At 44.9% G+C, this 20,025-nt stretch overlaps 1 protein-coding gene across 1 annotated transcript in view; it reads right to left on the bottom strand.

Annotated features, from left to right (window-relative positions):
• Window positions 1-20,025, bottom strand: part of PHLPP1 (PH domain and leucine rich repeat protein phosphatase 1) — a 1,441,444-nt gene that overhangs the window by 817,987 nt on the left and 603,432 nt on the right. Inside the window, exon 5 of the mRNA XM_069613677.1 lies at window positions 13,411-13,557. Coding sequence (XP_069469778.1) covers window positions 13,411-13,557 — 147 coding nt within the window. The remainder of the gene's footprint in view (window positions 1-13,410; window positions 13,558-20,025) is intronic.

Here is a 20,025-nt window from a genome sequence, read left to right as displayed (position 1 = left end):
AACCTGACTTGGGTGTTAAAGTCGAAGAAAACATTTTCTTAACGAAAATCTTTCACTTAAGTGCCGTAATTCACTTGAAGAGTACGCTCGGAAAAGCAGAACTGAAGCCAACGGCCGCTGCATGTGCTATTTATACTGATGACTATGACCGTCGAACAGAGGCCCTCGAGGGACATCGATTGGACGACACTGCATACAGCGCCCTCTGTCGAAAAAATATTCTGAAGCAGCTAAACTGGAGAGATATTTATCATAAGTGGAAGAATACATGGGAGGACAATCCATTTGAAAAAGTATTTTAATATATGTTTGCTAAAGTATGGCATGGGAGCCTAACCAGTCTACAGCCCAAGGTAAGGCCAGTTGGTAACTAGGATGCCCAGAACAACCGCTAGAATACATATTCAGCTTAATCTTTTTGTGATCATTCAATAACCCAGCTAGTGTTTTAGTTCTTTCCACAGCTTTGGGCTTGGATACACAGCTTTGAGTTGGCGCAACTGTTCTATATTTCCAAGGCAATGGTATTCAAACAGACACCATGATGGCTAGACTTTGGTATATATGCTATGTAACAGTGCAAGATTTTGGTGGCTTGACTGTCTTGAACGCCAGCTTAAGCATGGAAAGCGGTTTTAATCCAGATGCCACTAGGTTGGGCAGGTCGACAGGGCTTGATCTCCGTCTTGACTTGCTTCATTGTGGGTAGGCTTGATGGTGGTTCAACAAGCAAAGCAGGGCATGATGGCTCAGGAGGCAGGCCATTTCAGGAGTGTTTCAAGGTTGCAGAATGCATCCATACTGACTCTGTTTTTGTTGAGCAGCAGCAAATGCCAGAATCAATCCCCAGAGACTCTGGAAGCTGGGAGGTCTCCTGAGAAAAAACACAAACTGACACTCCTCTTTGTTTCCCTGCATGCGGTTTGCAATAGTGGCAACTCCAGTCACACCGTCTCCCTAGCTCTCCTGGTCTCTTGTCCACAGCATGCAAGATCATAATTCTTCCCATTCTGGTCCCAGCTTCCTCTGGTCAGCTGTTTTCACTCCTTTGGCAAGAGCCTTGTCGAACCCCAAACATTCCTAAAAGAGTGGTTGTTAGGAAAGATTGCCGTTTATGTGAAGTTTTCCCTCCAGTTGTGTATCCCCCAACTTTTTGCTGCTGTTTTACACCATAGTCTGACTTTGCCAGTGGAGCACAGCCTTCTGCTGCACTCCCCTGGGCTTTTCGCTCACTTTGCTATGGGGAAACTGACATGTCCGTAAAGACAGTCAGTATTGGGAGACTTTACAGTACAGTGCACATGGGTCTTCCTGTCATTTCTAAAGGCCCTAGACACTGTCGAATGATTCTTTTGGGAGAATTGCAGATGTGCCTTGGACAGGGCTGGTGGCAGTATATATATTTTTTTTATCCACCTTATTTGTTGTTTTGAATGAACATACAAAGAACAGAACACCACAATCTCAATATCGTAACATTACATCCAGATTGTAAAATTCATAACTCTACCAATAATCATACAGTACTATTCTTAAATTCATGAAACAGAGAAACTAATAGCAATCACAAAGTACTATTTTACAACCAACTTAGATCTTTGAAGTACAACAATCAAGACAACATTGATAGGCACAACAGACTATCCATTAAACTATCCCCCTAATTAATGTAAACAGACGATGATACACATTGTACATCACTTAACTGTACAATTCATTAAAAGGCCCTCAAAGTCGAGAATTGTAACGCTCACCTGATTCCCGTAGAGGCGCCGGTCTTGACTGGGCGTATACCGTATCTTCAAAGGTGATGTGTAACACACGGCTGGCTCTTTGGGCTGGACCTCTGTGCACTGTATGTCTGACTCGAAGGGTAAGATGTCTGCAGATAGAAAATATGGGATTAATGAACTGGGTTATTGAATGTCTCTCTCTTCTTCCCTTTCTCTTCTCCTGTAGAACCCCAAAGGTTAACGCTCTCACCTTAGGTAAGTGAACGCCGTGCTCTCCATCTGCCTCGGGGCAGGGTGCTGTAACCAGTTTCTTCACTGGATAAGGGGAGCAGGCCTCTTGACTTCAGAGGACTGCTGTCCGTCGTTTACTGCACGAACGGTAAGTTTCGAGTAATTCTAATGTCTTTAAAAGTCTTTAGTAATGATGTCTCTTGTTTTGCAGGGTTCCGGCGATGGCGGATGACGGGCTGAAGTGAGTTGAAGATGGAGCCCGTGTGATGAATAGAAGCGCCTGGAAGCACGTAAGTAAGCGCTTGTTGCCTGCTTCACGATGCGCTCTAACTGTCTTTTTATTTTGCAGGTACAAGTTCGGAGCGGCTGCAGGGTGCCGGAATACCCACTGGGTTAGATGTGGAAAGGAGTAATGGCACGCGAGTATTAAAGTTCCCCAATGTCTTTAAACGCACCTTGTTTTGTCTTTCAGACGCGGGATGCAGCGTCGAAGGCCTCCGGAGCGTGCGAAGAGTTGGTAAGCTTTTGTCTTTCAGATGCCGGAATGCAGTGCGAAGACCTCCGGAGCGCACGAAGAGTAGGTAAGCCTTTGTCTTTCAGATGCCGGAATGCAGCGCGAGGCGTTGGTGACAGCCGATGGACCAGGTAAGTGAAGCGCTGTCACTGAAGACCGTAATGCTAACCTGTTCTTTCTTGTCTTTATAGGTGTTGCTGAAGAATGGATTCAGGATGGTAAGCCTTTTTCCTTAGGCCCAGGATCAGATGCAGAAGATACGATGAGCGTTCTGCTGCAGAGGATGCAGAATAACGCAAAGCAAGATTCATCCATCGGGTGTGGTTTAAATAGCCTCCTGTAGTGCTTAGGTGTCTCCTTCCACAGCCACGCCTAGGTAAGAAAAGAGTTCCTGCTTTCCAGAAGAGTTCCAGTGTTCTGAACCTAGGGAGTGGCTCCTGCCCCACCCAACAGGAAAAGTAGTTCCAAACAGAAGAGGATCAGAGGCTCAACTGGCAGGCAAGCAAGCAGCATGGTCTGCTGCAGGTAAGTCCACCCAAGCATTATGAGCCCGGCGCTTCCAGCGCTGGGACTGGGCATATTTATGAGCCTGGTGCCACTGGCGCCAGGACTGGGTCCAAAAGGTCCCAATTGGGACTGGTTGGCACTCGGAACCTGGGTTATGGATCTGCTTCCAAGGGAGTTGGGAAAACCCTGACCTTTTGGAAGCAGAGATCATGACAAGAATAACCACCCTCTCTTCATTGTTTTAATAGCATAACTTTTTCATAGTTTGATAAGATTTGAACATCCAATAACACTACATCCACATTCTGGGTCGGATTGGCCCGTCGGCCTTTCGGCCCGTGGCCGGGCCGAAATCGTCCCTGGGAAGTGGGGGCCAGTTTCTGGCCCTGCCTGGGCCGGTTTTGGAAGAAAGAAAATGTAAAATAAAAAAAATATGAAATAAAAAGATTTCTTCACATTTTTTCTTTTTTTTCAAAAAGCCTTTCATCCTTCTTATGTCGATAAAGGAGTACCAACACAGGTTGGGTGATATTATATGGATATTTGTTCTATAAAAAAAAAAAAGTTTATGCATAAGTGCTATAACAGTAACGTATTATCATTTGGCCTTGGACGTCTGCTTGGATTCACAGTAATTTAGTGTACTTAGGAGCAATGCTATTTGATGCCACTTCCTGTTTTGTCAAGGGGTGAAAGGTCATGTTTCATCACTTCCCGGGATGTCACTTTGGGGTAGGGTCAAATGACATCACTTCTGGGGATTTCATCAGAGGTCAAGGGTCGTGAGGCGAAGGGTGGGGCACTTTGAGGTGAGGGGTGGGCCACTTTTTTTGGGGTGACCAGGCCTATTATTGTCCCAGTCCGACCCAGTCCACATTTGGTTTCTTTCTTGACTTTCAGACTCATATTTGCTTTGCCACCATTACCAAAACTATTAATCCAGTCCGTTCTTACTCTGGCCTTCTCTCCCCTTCCTGTGTTTGATAATAAAATGGTCGAATAAAAAGTAAGTGGAAGCTGCTCCTCCACCACAATGTCCAATCTATCTAGTACGTCAGACCAAAAGTTAAATACTCTTGAGCATACCCACAGCATATGCATTAAAGTACCTCCGCCACATCCACAACCCCAACAGTTATCAGCTTCTAAAAGTCCCAACCTGGCCAGCCTAGATGTTGTCCAATATAATCTGTAAAGGATCCTTTGCCTAATGTATCCTAGCCCCAGATACATTTTTGCTTGAAGCAGATATTCCCAATTCCTTCATAGGAATATCTATGTCAAGATCCTCCATTGAAGCCTGGCGAAGCTTATCCCAAGCCTTCACTTCTGACCTTTCCATTGGCATTAGCTTCATGTACGTGGACACAGCAAACGGGGTAGAGCGAATAATCTCACACACTGAGGCTCTCTTTCATAACTTAATCAAACTTCCTGTCCTTTCTATCAAAAGAGCTTTCAAAGTCCTATAACGTTCCTGTCCCCTACTCCCAATCCCAAAGGATACTCTCAATTGATCGAAGGGAACCATGTGGTCATTTTGCCACACATCACAACTTTTAAGTGTGCCCTTACTGATCCAACTTTTCCAGCATAGTTTTATTCGCCATTTGCAGCCCCATATTACGTCACAAAGATGTGTCATAATGCATCCAGAAATTGTCTCCTCTATTTTTCATAAAACTTTGTAATGCCTCCCTAGTAGCACACACAGTAGTTTCACTTCTGAATTTGGCATTTTTGACAGAGTACATATCACTCAAAGCATGAGGTGAAAATTGAGCATTCTCAATAACATGCCAATTGGGAACATAATTGTTTACTTCAGAGAAATAAGAATATTATTTTTTTTAGGACAAACCCAGTGCAGTAATTCATCAGGTTTGGGTACCCAAATCCCCCCCTTCTTCCACAGGACGTGTCAAAATATATTTAGGCACTTTTGGCCTGTTACCTTTCCCCCAGAGGAATCACTGAAAAACCTTATCAATAGAACAGATGACTTCAGGGGGATGGACTGTATGATGTAGAGTATCTTTGGCAAAAGTACCATTTTTTTTTAAACATCTGTTTATTAGCATTTTCAAGACAAAACATCAAGACCCTTCCAACAGACCACCCCCCGCCTCCCCCCCAAAACCAAACAAATCATGGTGTTAACCATAGCCATTAATCCCAATTTTAGTTGGCACCATTTTAATATGTCCCTTTTACTATTCTCCAATATTCTCGATATATTCTATTCTGCCATCCTTTTCAAATCTTGGACCATGGAAACACCCAGATACTTCATTGCGCCCACTTCCCAGTGACAATTCCAGGAACCCAAAACATTTTGTGGTTGTCTAACATCTAGAGGGAAGACCACTGTTTTTCCCCAATGTATCTTGTGGCCAGATAACAGACCCATCTCAAACATACATTTAAGTTTCTCACATCCCTCCGCTGGATTTGTCAAGACAATAGTCATATCATCAGTGTAACAACATTTTTACTTCACTATTACCAAATTGAAGGCCATGAAGACAATGTTCTTGTTTTAGGTATATAATGAGTGGTTCCAATGCCAAATTAATCAGATATGGTGACAATGGGCATTCCCGTCTAATCCCCCTAGACAGCAAAATTGAAGACAGAACACTGTTTACCCAGACATTTGCACTAATGGTGGAGTTCAATGCTGTAATATTTTTTCATGAATGTGTCCCCAAATCCCATTCTCTTAAAGAGTATGATACAGAAAAGACCATTTGACCCTATCAAAGGCTTTTTCTGCATCCATAAAAATTAATAGGGTATCCTATGTTTTCGCCTTTGGTAGTCCCATAATGTCAATCAGCGTTCTAATATGGTCATACCCATATCTACCTCTCAAACTTGAAAGCTACTAATTACCGTACCAATACATGCATCTAGTCTATTAGTCAATATCCTTGTAAATAGTTTAAGTTCTACATTCAAAAGTGAAACCGGCCTGTACATTTTCACATTTGTTGCAATCTTTCCCCGGTTTTGGAAGTACTACAATACAAGCTTCTCTCATTGTGGGACAAGCTACCCCATCCCTCATAAAACCATTATACAGAGTGCACAGGAACGACACCAACACCTCACTCAATGCATGGTAAAATGTAACTGGGAGGCCATCCAGGCCTGGCGATTTACCTTTATTGAGTTGTTTAATTGCTGCCAATAATTCCTCCTCCGTAATAGGGCTATCCACAATCACAGACTGATCGTCATTTAACCTTGGCAGGACAATTTTATCAAAAAATGAATCCATACTATCCGATGACGGAAATTGTTCTTAATATAAAGAGATATAAAACCTCCTAAAGCCTTCACTTATCTCCCCTTTTTTAGTTTTGTACGCTCCATTCACCTTCCAATCTTTGAACAAAGGAACTCTCTGTGAGGCCATGTAGTCTATTTGCTAGTAGCTTACCATTCTTGTCCCCTTATTCCCAGAACTTTTGAATATCCATTTCCTATTTAAGTCATTCTCTCAGTCTTCCTACATCTACCTTGTCCCCATTACGTTTTGATGCTGCATATTTTTTGAGCCGCATTCAACTCATCTTCCAATTTCTTAAGTTCAGCCATTCCCTTTTTCCTTACACAGGATGCAATATTCATTAGTTCCCCCCGTACAGCCGTCTTATAACTGCCCCAGGCTTTAATATCAGAAGCAGAGCCTACATTTATTTCAAAGAAATTTTTTTAGGAATCCCATTAGAGATTCAATCACTCCTTGTTCTTGTAATATGTGGGTTTTTAGTCGCCACTTTGAAAACCCCGAACTTTCCTGCCCCATATTCATCTGCATCATAATCAGTGAATGATCCAATATTCCTCTTTCTTTAATATTCACATTATGGACCTTTCCAGCCAATCTATCAGAAATTAGGAAGTAATCAATCCTTGAGTGAGAGTCATGGACTGGTGAATAAAAGGAGAACTCCTTGGCCTTTGGGTGGAAAAACCTCCAAGCATCAACCAAATTTAGACTTTCTAAAAACTCATTAAATGCCCTACTTGTGCTCTCAGCTGTATATCTACATTGTGCAGAACGGTCCATTTTTCCATCAATTACACAATTAAAGTCGCCCCCTAAAATGTTGTATTCTCCATTCATTTCTCTTAAAACTAATGACAGTTTCCTAAAGAAAGGACTACCACTAGTACATGGTCCATAAATACAACCTATTGTAATTAGTTGCTCTTCATATTTAGCATCTACTAGAATTACCCTCCCGATCCATCACTACTTTTTACATCTGTAAATTTAGACCGTTGAGTAATAGTATACCTACTCCCCTCGATTTGGTACTATAACAGTTCAAAATGGTCTTAGTATACCATTTATTCTTAAGAAGATGTTTTGAATCTTCCAGCAGATGAGTCTCCTGGACAAAGGCGATATCGATCTTTTCACTGTTCAGTACCTCCTTCCTCTTCCTTGGAATGTTGAGACCTTAACATTCCACGCGCATACCTTCAATTCACCCATTGACAGTCACTACCTGATATACATCTAACCATGCAGTCCAGATTCCATTCATTTCACAGGATTAAAGGGGGGTGCAGATAGCGTGATTTGTACAGGTGCCCACAAGACAACATATAACAAGGACAAATACACATAAACCATAAACAAATATAAATGGAACATAACATTACACCCAGCATCATTGCAAGGTGATATTGAGTGCCAATATTTACAGAAACTCTAAATTCTTGAACTGTAATTACCCGAAAGCCCACACCCGATTCCCTTCTTCAGTAAATACCATATAATAATCATCCCCACTCCAACTATCATTCTATAAAGATCCATTAATCAGTTTGATAACTTTTAATGAACGTCACCCCCTTCCCTTCCTCTAACTAAAACCTATATAACTGCAAGGTATCAACTTCAGCCTATAGACATCAATAGAGACCTAAATCAAATATTGTAGCCAAACATTTTCAGCCCAACATCAATCAACATACTGCGTCACCGGTTAAATCTGATGAGTTTTATTCCCAACTTTCATACTATGTAGCCTACCACAACAAATTAGCCATACAAATACACACATCCCCCATCTGAGATAATCTATCTGCACTAAACAAATATACAGCATATTTTACTCTTGCCTTTGCGAGCCTATAGTTCTTGCTATTTCTCATATCATACGCCCACAACCTATGTAGAAGTTGATACCACCACCACAATCGAGTAAAGCAAACCCTCGAGAATGACTCTTCAATATGGGGGACTCTTCTGCTTCTCCAAATAAACATGCAGTGGCTTTATAAATACTCTATGCATAGATATTGTTTCAACAAGTGAGAAAGTAAGCAAGCCACATGCACTCTACAGTAGTAATCAGATGGAAAATGGCACTGCTCCATGACAGGTAGTCGGAAGCAAAATTCCCAAAAGTAGTTATCTGTAGCCCAGACTCAGTCTGCCTATTTCAGATATGATAGCATAGTGATCAATCATCATGGACTGCTTATGAGAATTACCACGTCTCATATCATGTCAAACAATCTCATTGGCAATCAGCTAGCATACTGTTGATCATCAAGAACTGTGAATTTATTTAAACCAATAAATTGAAATTAGTGAAATATAAATGTGAGGTTTCTAACCTCAAAATGCCCAGCACTATTCAACAAACTGTCACTAGAACCACGTGACCAACATATCTTTAAAATGGAATCTGAGACTATAAGACTTCAAAAAGTTCTGCATGGAAAGAGCAACAATAAATCGTGATAAGAATATTACTTTTCTGTGAAGCAAAGTTGCTATCGCATGAATAAACAGTTAAACTATTTCCAGGAATGCAGTCCAAAAGCCACTGTTGATTGGAGAAGGTTTGCCATATCCAGTTTTATCGGGGTGCGCATAGCACCAACATAGCCTGACATTTTCTTTTTCCTGGTTCCGACAATTTGTCCAGACATGTAAGATCGCTTCTCACCTTTTAGCAGTACGCATTTGCTACCATCTACCGTCAGGATCAGACGTTGTTGGCCGCGTACTTTCCAATCCGTATAAGGGCATGCAGATCCAACCCTCCGAGCAGGGAAGGGAAGCCCCTCCACACGGAAATGAAACAGGAAGGGTTCGGACGTCTGCGCCAACCTGTATCCACCCTGAACGTTTAAACTCACAGAATCTCTTTCCATGTCGGCCACCATATCCGGTTCATTGCACGTTCCTTCCCCATTATGCGACGGACGCTGCAAGGGCCCTTCTTCTAATGGCTCGCGGCTTGAAAGTCTGAATACAAACAGCAATTTTAACGTTTTTTTAGATCCGTTACGGCTACATAAGCAATGTAATAAGTTTCAAACGAAAAGGAGAACTTCGTAATTAAGAAACTTTGAAGAAATCTTAAAAAACCATAAGACCACAAATGTACCTTAGCATATCCAATGACAAATATGCTTATCTTTTCTTCTTTTTCCTGCCAAGTAAACTGCATTTTCTGCGTTTGGCACAAATAGGTGGCCTGGATCCAAAATGGTCATGCCGCGAGGTTCTTTGTCCTGTCCTTTGGCCATCTTGCCCCTTCACCTTCCCTAGGTCGAGCCAACCCAGGTCAGTCCTTATTTGGACATGCATTCTCCCGCAAAACGCCAAGCTTTCGTGAGCTTCTGCATGCCTTGTGTGTGTGCTTCGAGGATGTGGGTTGGACTGCCTGGTTCCAATACACATCCTGTGTGCCAGAGAGTCTGGTGTGCTGTGAATGCCTGGGACCACCGTGGCCCGTGATTGGTCCACGTATGGTGTGCCTATATGTGAGCAGATCTCCCATTGGGTCCACTTCGTTTTGGCGCGAAGGAGATTCTGGATAAGAGAAGGCTCCAAACACCCATACCATGTCGATCTCTGAAGTTCTCACTGAACGAAGGATAGGATCCAAGTATCCTGAAACTAAGAAGCCGAGTCAAGGAACCGCTGGTGACCCGCTGGAAGGTTTAGCACCCAGAGTCCGCTGTCGTCCCGCTGGACCCCTCTGCATCTGATCGAACTAGAAGGTCTGCGAAGAAGCTTCGACCCATTTTAATAGTGGGACCAACTATTGTCAGCACCTTCATCAAAACCTGCAAGTAAGCCTTCACAGAAGTGTCCCTGAGCCAACCAGTGGGGTGACCAGCTTGCGCAGGACCTTTGCTCTGATACCACCATCATTTCGAGGAGGACCTTGAAACTTCGTACATCGCAAGCTCTGTGTTCACGGCACTCTCACATCGAATTTCGAACACTTGGCATTCCCAGGTCTGAAGTAAAAAGAGCGCGCCTGAACCGGAGTACCTGCGGTTACTGCGTCGCCCAGCCGTGGTGATGAACTTTGAGGTGCCTTGCAGCTGTGCCCCTCTGTGCTTGAAGCCTGCTACAGTGAAACTGGCCCGATTCATCCACCAGGAGCGGAGAAATCGCCACTGTCCCGTTTGGGGATAAACGCTGTAACTTTGTCGCTGAAAGACGCACAGGCGCAGAATTGCAGCATTTGAACCTGCAACCGAAGTGGACTCGACTGCCGAAGTTTGGTCTGGAGTGCGCCAGGGGTCGGTGAGTACTTGTAACCCTTACCAGTGACCCCCAGCACATCCACGTGTTTTTACGCACAAGTGGCCCCCGAGGGCCCCTCTTCTTTCCATAGATAGCCTGAGCTATCAAACCATTCCCAACTCTTGGAACCTGCTCTGCCCCTTAGGGCACACCCTCTACGGATAGTGGGAACCTATTCTTCACACCTCACCCACCTTCGTGAGCTGCTACAGACCCTACAAGAGACCCTGGTTCATCGATCTGCACCACCGTGTGCGCCAGCATTGCAAGTACATTTGATCAATAGGTTCCCCTCTTCTTAGGTACTGGACAGCCTTTCAGTTAGGATTGTGAATACTGCAGAACCACCTAAAGACTATTTGCACTACCTGCTTCCTTCCCCTTCTAGGTTGTGGACCCATTTCGTGCATTAACCCTTTAGGCCACTTGGTCTTGTATGTATGTATTTTAGTAGGATTGTGTTGGTTTAAAAGTGTTACTGTTCATAACTATTATGTTGAAACTCAAAGGCCTTGAATACATGTATTTGTATGGTTAACATATCTACACCTGACAGAGTGATTTGTAAGTGTCCTTTACTCTGTGTGCTCATTGAGGTCTTTTAGTCGCGCTCACCCCTCCTGAGACCTTGTCTTGACCGCCGCCAATGCTACCTTGATTGGTCTGGTTTGTCAGAAGGTTACCCTGTTGCAATAAACTAGGCTGGCCTTCTGAACCTCTGCACACCAGGTCAGAGTTCAGAAATCCATCTCAACAGTGGTGCACTCCCACCCTCCTTCATTCTAACAGGGGATAGGTGGCTTCCAAGCCTACCTCTCAACCCCAAATGGGATCCAGTGGTGCCATTTCACTTAAGGAGTGTTGTCCTTTTGTAGCAATTCCTAGTTCCAGAATGGTGGCCAGGCTCTTGTCCGAGTTATCTCTTATAACCTGTCCCAAGAAAAAAAGGGGTCCGTTTCAATTTGCTTTCCTTGCCCAAATTATCCCCAGATGATCAGACAGCAAGAGTCTGTTGCAGGTTTAGCCTAACACTTGAAACTCTCCCCTCCACCTTGCATCCAGATGAAGTGCAAACAATGTTACCTAGTGGGACGAAAGGGGCTTCCTGGGTTAGGCTGAAGCCAAATGTTTGTCTTAAGAAGGTGATTACTTTTCAGGTATTAGGTCAAATAACGTTTTTCAGCGGGCGTTGATAGGATGGGGGCATCAGTGGGGGTAAACCCCCCCTGCTTTTTAGCAAATGGGGCAAGAGGATGGGGGTGGAGGGGTGGAAAAATGTCAATGTGTTCTATTTTTGTAGGCTGCCTAAAATCGAGTGGAAAAAGAAAAAGAAATAAGTATTATCGGTCTTTTAGTTAGGCGTTCTACAACAATCAAAAAAATGACAGAACCACTTTTCAGTCTTTGAATCTTTGGTCCTAAGATGAATCAGTTACTGGCTGCTATTGCTGTTGAAACTAATAGGGTTATAATTAACTTTCTAGTCACACCACCTTTTCACTTGGCAATATGATCCTTTATATGCATCTATACCTCGCAACCAATTTTAGGGTGCTAGAACACTGCCACCAGGTTTGATGAAACACCAATATTTAAGCATGAGACTTAATGAACAGAAATAAAGCTGGACTGCTGCCAAGTTGTTTTGGGCCTTAATAGACCTTCCTGACTATTGTAACTTTTCTAACCCTTATCTGTTAGTCATAGGGTTGGAGGTGTCAATAGACCACTTTCTACTGCCAATGAGTTCTTAAAGTCAGATAACATAAGGTAACAGCTACAGTTACCTATGTGCACATTTTTAGGCTGCATCTAGCTTTGCATCTGGAAGGTTGCTTTTTCACCTCCCTGATGCTATGGCCTTTGAACGGTGCACAAAGTATACATGGATCCACGACATGGATGCCAGTTATGTTTCTTGCTCCCTGGGCCACAAGTCAGCTCAGCTTCAACAACAAACCCAATTTTTTAACCACAGAGCATATGGAAAAAGTTTGTCTGTTTGACAAGGCACAATTTCTCAAGGAAACACCTAGTCGTACTGGTGATGTGCTGATATAATGGATCTATAGACTGCATTTCCTCTGCTTCCCCTGATGTAATTTCCTCTTTATAGGCTCGAAAGCACCCAACAAAACAGAGGACAACAGTATAAAAGGGAAATGCTTCCAAAAATGTTAGATGGGAATCTTTTTCATTGGAAGAAGCCAAAACTTCCAGCTGTGTGGTTTGAGATGACATGACCGAGTGGTGCCACCAAGGACTCAAACAAATGTATACTAAAGAAACTCAAGCGAACAAGACACAAAACGGGGCTTTGAATGGCCTCAAGTGGAAAAGAACAAATCAACAAGTGTAGCATAAAATAGGAGTATGTGCTGCAAGGGGATTGCATGTGTGAAGTACTTTTTCATTTTAAGAGTAGGAACAAAAATGGTAGTTCAATGTAATATGGCTAGAATGTAAAGAACTCAACCAGGCATATCAAAAGTAAATGTTTTGGAGAATAAGCGTACTACAGAATACACATCCCCAGCTAAAGGATCAAACGTGGTAGCATTACAGGAGGTTCCATTCGTCCTTCCAGATCTCCAGAATGCCAGTCAGCCACAATTGTATACAAGGAGTTTAATTTTACCTATTCAGAAAGGAATCCTTTCTTTTGATTGAGTTTTTAAAATTGGGTTACCCTCTGCACACAAAATTCCTACACTTCAAAAACTGCTATAATTCAGCATGGGGCAGTAAGGATCAGCAACATCATAGTAAAAGAAGCAGAGTGGCAATCTTAGCAAGAGGAATGCCTCAATGTTAAACAAAATTTTGCACAAGTACTTGGGGGTACACACCTTTGCATCTCTTTAACGGCTGCAGGAAGAGATTTCAGACCATTACAGGACACATTTAGCTCTGTCAGTGTTGGAATACTGCACACGGCTAAAGGAAAGTCTCCCAAGTTATTATTAGAAAGGTTAAGGCTCTTCAGTTTTATGAACCTATCAAAAGGAGAAAAAAAAGTAAAGTGAGTAACACTAATAATCAGCAGAAGTGCAGACTACAAACCACCAAGTTATAATTTTGTTCTGCTCACTATTCACAGACTGGCTACCGACCATTTACCTTGCTTTCCCCCCTCTACCCCTTATAACCATTAGCTCCTTCATCCACACCCAAGGTCTGCAGACATCCGCCGGTTACCGCAGTGGTTACAAATAATAAACTCATTTTAAGCTCCATATCTCAAGCCAAAAACACCCTCAACTTCACCTTCGCCATCATTTGTATACGTATAAGTGCATGCAGGCACTGCCCAGCAACATGAAATACAAATTATTAGATGTGCCACATTTTACATGTCCCCATAGCCCTAGAATGGAACAGGGCATTGTATGGTCATCCACATCATCCCATTCACCCAGAGTTTTGCAGAATAATGAATGCAGACTTGATAGGGAAACCATCTGGATTGATTATGTTAAAATAGATTTGAATGATTCTTGCTCTCATGAAGTTTGCCACACTGCAACATCACAAAATAAAATCGCATTCTGCACTTCAGGCACCCAGGAAAGGAACTTTGCGTGACCAATGGACTGCTTCCACCTTTTTTACACCGTATTCCAACGAGTAGGTATTTACAGCAGTGTGCCAGAACATCTTATGCTGTGTGAAGAAAAATCCTTGTTTTGTGTATTCCTGTGTATATGTAATCCTTTAGTTCCTTGCCATTTCCTTGCATATTTCATGTCAGATGACACTGCCCTGAGGCGAATAACCTTGCAAATGGCACGCATATCACACTATGGGACTTTCATAGTCAATAGCATGCCAGGAAATTTGGATCACAGGGTTGTTAATCCTGCTGTAAACATTATCATAATCATGTTTATTCTGATAAAATCTATTAAACACATAATTTCACCATGAAAGGAGTTTAATATATAAAATCAAAAACATCAAACAAAATGGCCACGTGTTAACACCAACAATCATCATTTTCATAAAAATACAATTAGTGATAAAAACCATTAAAACTAGTGTAAATAGTCATCGATTTAGATAGCACTGCGTAGATTGGTCAGCAGTTTATTGAACCAACATGTACCAATCTTGTTCAAACTATACACAAATACCACACTTTGAGGGATTACTCCACACCCATGACTAGCATGTTTCAGGGTCCCCATCTTTCATTCAAAAAGGTAACGATAATGATCCATCCAACTATCGCCAAATAGCTCTCCTTGATGCTACTTCTAAAATCTTTGCATCGCTGCTATTGAAGGAGTTCAATATTTGTGCTAAATCGGTTAGACAGCCATCAACATTACAAACGTGTTTCTGTAAACATTATGGGACCTCTCAATATCTAATAATCCATTTTATAGAAGAACAGGCACTTAAACAAAAACACATCAGCTGTTCTTCTTGGCATGTATCGACCTTTCTTGCGCATTCAACTGTGTAGAACGAGCAAGATTATGAAACAAATTACATATCTGGAGCATCCAAGGAGGGCTCAAACATTAGTTCAATTGCACTTGAAACAACTAACCAAGCAGGATTAAATAAGGAAGGATTCTTGGTTGCTATGGCACAGGCATTTGTAGGCCTTTGAAAGGGTTGTCCTTTCACCCAAGTCTCTTCAATCTTTACTTGCCAGATTTTGTTAATGCACTATTAGAGTGCAGCTCATTTCCCCCACCCCACCACCACCTAGAATTGGTCACAAAGATTCCTACTGTGCTATTTGTGGATATTATCTTGCTTTACAGAACCCAGGTAGTCTTCCACAGGCCCTTGAACCAATATCTCAGTAAGAAGAACTTGGGGTTTGGGGGGGGGCGTGGCTTGGCAGCCATGGACTAGGCTGCTTTTCCTAAGAGCTCCGTGATCCGAAGCTGATCCGATGAAACGCATGCAGTCTGAATGTTGACTCCAGCACGAAAAGCTCATCAAAATGAGCATGAATGCGTGGGGACCTGAATGCTTGTCCCAGCAGGAAGATTGAAGTACCATAGCAAATGTTATGATACTTTGTTTCCCCCGATCGATGCCATGGAACATTGTAACAAAATGGCGGCGACCTCAGACAAAGGAGCCCCTTGAAGTGAGGTCTGCGAACACCGAGTGCACCCCTGTGGAATGAGGAGTTGGTGCGTCTTTGTGGCCGATTGCTGTGCAGCAGGATTATACCCGGTGAGAAATGGGAGGCACGGTGCTGTAAGGCGGGCCGCAACAGAGCGCTGGGACTGCAGGTGCATAGGATTGCCTGAGGAGCGGCGGGAAGCGTGACGGAGGCTCCCTCGCTGGGAGCGCCTGACTAGAGCGCAGCAGGAGCAGGTCAGCCCGACAACGGGAGCGGAGAGCCCCCGCGGGCAGCGCGGCCTCCGCGACTGTGTGCTGCCACGGAGTATCACCAGACGCGCAGAGCAGGAGGCAAACATTGACAACACGGGTGGCGGCCACGCGAGCATACTGAATGTGCAGATGCATGGCGAATACAGCAGATGATCCTGCAATGACCGCGCCGTAACAAGGTAAACATGGACATGATGCCGCCATCGCTGTTGGTTGCCACTATACCCCCAACAAGGTGTACTAGGCAACATAGCCCTGATATAGTGGGCAAACCAGGACCCAGTGCTGCAAACATCCCCCTGCCCCTCCCCCCCCACCCCGGGGCCCAAGGTGCAATAGATTAACAATGAGAAAACAGCAGGAAGCGCCACAACGAATAAACACGGGCGCAAGGCGCACTGATAGTGGGCCACGACACAGGGGGAGCGGTCAGCGAAACAGAGCTCCTGACGGGGGCAACAAGGCAATGAGCCGAGGACGTGGAGGCTCAAAATAGCGGATGGGAAGGGGCTGCAGCGGAGGCCATAGCAGCGAGTGGGTTACTCTGAAGAGATTGGAAGAGAGGCTTGGCCAGCGTCACCCGAGCTGGGCTGCCCCGGGGTGCCGACCAATATATCCCTGGACGCGGGGTACTGGACAGTGAGGTGCATACGGCAGCCGCAAATGGACACTATTTATCACGGCAGCAGGCGGAATAAAACATTGGGCCTGTAAACAGTGCTAGAAGCCGAGGGGGCATAAGAGGTCTCCACACTTTGCTGTGGGTGAACACTTGAGCGGATTCTCTGCCATAAGTACCCTGAGGTGTCGGAAGGGAACAAAGGGCCCAGGAGAGTGCGAGGACGGCACACTGAGTGCGGATACTGGAGAGCACGAAGTATAGAGCTGAGATAGATGGTGGAAGTCGTAAGAGTGACCTCTGTGAACATTGACAGTGGTGTATGGAGCACAAGAGGCAGGCAGTTCGACCGGGGCCAGCAGCAATCTGCAAGAAACAGTAAGGACGAACGGAAACATGGGAGGACACAACCCACCCGTGGATATAGCTCCACGCATGTGCATCCATACGGGATAATTCGAGGAAACTTGCCTGGGCCTGGAGGGGATCGTAAGCGACTCAGAGGGATACCGAAGTAGAAGCGCCGCGAACGACACTTGACCGGGACCGCAAGATGACGGGGAGAGTAATCAAAGGCAAAAGCAAGCAACCCACGATGGAAGCGTTTGCTAAGACGCAGCAGTCCCCAGTGGTGTCGGCACACAGTGGCGCAAATGCGCCCACGGAAAGTCCCCCGGGGACTGAAAACCAACAGATACTCATGGCCATAACGGAGCTAAAAGACTCATGGGGGATAGCAATGGCGGATCTGCGAACCTCCTTAGAGGCCAAAATAGACGCAGTGGGAATAGATGTCAACCAGCTGCGGCAAGACGTTAGAGCGCTGGCGGACAGGACGAGCAATCTGGAGAGTGCGGTCAAAACTAACACGGACACCAGCACCAGTAACGCAAAGGAGGTCCACATACTAAAGCAGCAGGTAATCAACCTGGAGAATCGTGCGGAGGAAGCTGAAGGAAGGGCTAGACGGAATAACATCCACGTGGTGGATCTGCCGGAAGGAGAGGAAGGTCAGGACCCTACTGATTATGTCGAGAACATGATCCTGCAGGAAAAAGGGGCCGACAAACTCTCGCAAGGATTTACAGTAGAGCGAGCGCACAGAGCCCTCATGAGGAAACCGACGCCTGGAGCGCCCCCACGCGCAATAATTGCTAAGATATTGAATTACAGAGATCGCGAGAAGATCCTGGAGTACTTTCGAAAAGGAGGAACGATCGAAAGAGCCTCGGCTACTATAATAGCTTATCCTGAATATACCATGTTGGTCCAGAGGCAGCGGTATAGCTATGTGGCTGTAAAAAGGAGGCTGTGCACGGCCGGCAAATATATGCTCCTGTACCCTGCCAGGCTAAAAGTACTGCACAAGAGCAGGATGTTCTTTGACACCCCAGAGGAAGCGGCGACATGGCTGGACCTGTAGGCCTGTCCGGAACGAGATGCGGAGCGGGCCCAAGAAGAGCACGATAAGTGATGGGGATGTTATATATATATTGGGGTATCACGCAGCAGGGTATCCCAGTAGAGACTTGGTAAAGACATTGACAGACAGTAATGGATGGGAATTGTTGAAACTGGGATATGGCATCCTGGATTTAGCCAGAGCTTGACGGACTGGAATATAGAGTATTGAATATAGAGTACAGGCACCTTACCCCCCCCCCCTCCCCCCCAAGTAGTAGTAGTAGTAGTAGTAGGATAGCCATTAGGGCGACCTCACCATGCAGAGCGAGTACAGGCTATTGCCAGAAAGCTAGATGCGGGGGTGCCCGAGATCCAGGGATGGAGCTGGGCAACAGTTGGGGGGGGAGGGGGGTCAATGTTGGGGAAGGGGAGGGGGGAGGGAGGTGGGAAGGGGTGTTTGGGGTGTTTGTAGTTATGGGGATTTTAAGTTGGAAAACGAGCCTATATAGACCGAGATGGAGGATAGATCTGGACGGCACGGGTGGGGGGCGAGAGGGAACTCAGATAGGCCATGGGAGGCCTTAAAATAATCACGTGGAATGTCAGGGGCTTAATAGTTATTTAAAGAGGAACAAGGTCATGTTGTACCTGCGTAGACAAAAGATAGACATAGCACTGTTACAGGAAACTCACCTAAACCAGGATAAGTTGGAGATGGTTACTAAGAAATGGAAAGGGGCAGTGGCGGGCTCGTCATACTCTGCTTATGCAAGGGGAGTGCTTATTTGGGTGGCGCCGCACGTCCCGTTTCAACTGTTGCAGGAAGTAGCGGAGACAGATGGAAGAATGGTCATAATAAAGGGATTGGTAGAGAATAGGGAGCTAAGCATTGTGAATACATATGCCCCGAATCAAAACACAGCTGCATATTTTAGAACACTGTGCACCAACCTAAGCATAGGTATGGGGAGTGCAGTGATCTGGGGAGGGGACTTTAATTGCGTGCTAAACCCGAGAATGGACAGATCAGATGGGAAGATGGATAGACCCACCCCAGCTGCCAGAGCGTTGCAGACATTACTGGATGACTTTGGCATTGAAGAAGTGTGGATGTGTGGAGAACAGGACACCCCCAAGATAGACAATACTTGCATTACTCAGCCCCGCAGCAGTTGCATGCGAGGCTGGACTATGTATTTGCTACGTCAGAGGTAATTGCAGAGATCACGAAAGTAGAATACAAAGCGAGGGTCCTATCGGACCGCTCACCTCTTGCCCTCGAAGGGCAATATTGCCCCCGGAGAGCAAGGATTCCGAGGTGGCGCCTCCGCGCGGAGGCACTTAAGGATCCCTTCTTCAGGGAGGATATGAGGGAGGAGATTATAAATTATTTTGAAGTGAATACTGGTAGCGTGGACTTCAAAGTTGTGATAAGAGGTGTAGCTATTGCAAAATCTAAAGGCCTGCAGGTGGGGATCTTGGCTGACTTACAAGAAACAGAAAGGGAATTGGAAATGGCATTGAAGAAAGGAGGTAATTCTAAGGAAGACATGGAACAGATACTCAAACTGCAGCATGAATGTGAGGGGCACTGGGAAAGACTGTGTAACCTCAGCTATAAAAGATATATAGAAAGACAGCATGCGGGAGGAGACAAAACAGTGAGACTCCTGGCATGGTTATACAAGAGTGAAACCCCTAGACCCATGATCCGAGTGATAACTAGGGAAGATGGTAGCACAGCTGATACTCAAGAGGGAGTTAATCAGTAGTTTGCAGATTATTACAGGGTATTATACGGGGATAAGGATGAAAGGGGCCACGCGACGGTATTAGAAACACTGGAGGACATAGGACTGCCCAAGATAAGCGTTGAGGAAAGAGGGGAGTTGGATGCACCGATCACTTTGGAGGAGTTAGAAGAGGTGGTGAGACAGCTGCCCACTAGCAAGGTTCCGGGGGCTGATGGACTCCCAAGTGAATTTTACAAAGCGTATAAGGAAGAGGTGCTTCCCCCAATGTTAGAAATGTTAAATGAAGCCTTTGGAGGTGGGAAGATTACCAGAGTCACTTAGAGAAG

Source organism: Ambystoma mexicanum, chromosome 5p, assembly GCF_040938575.1.
Source record: "Ambystoma mexicanum isolate Mex_15411 chromosome 5p, UKY_AmexF1_1, whole genome shotgun sequence".
In the NCBI taxonomy this organism is placed as follows: Eukaryota; Metazoa; Chordata; class Amphibia; order Caudata; family Ambystomatidae; genus Ambystoma; species Ambystoma mexicanum.
The sequence above is the reverse complement of the archived record's forward strand: the minus strand, read 5'-3'. Positions and strand labels throughout refer to the sequence as shown.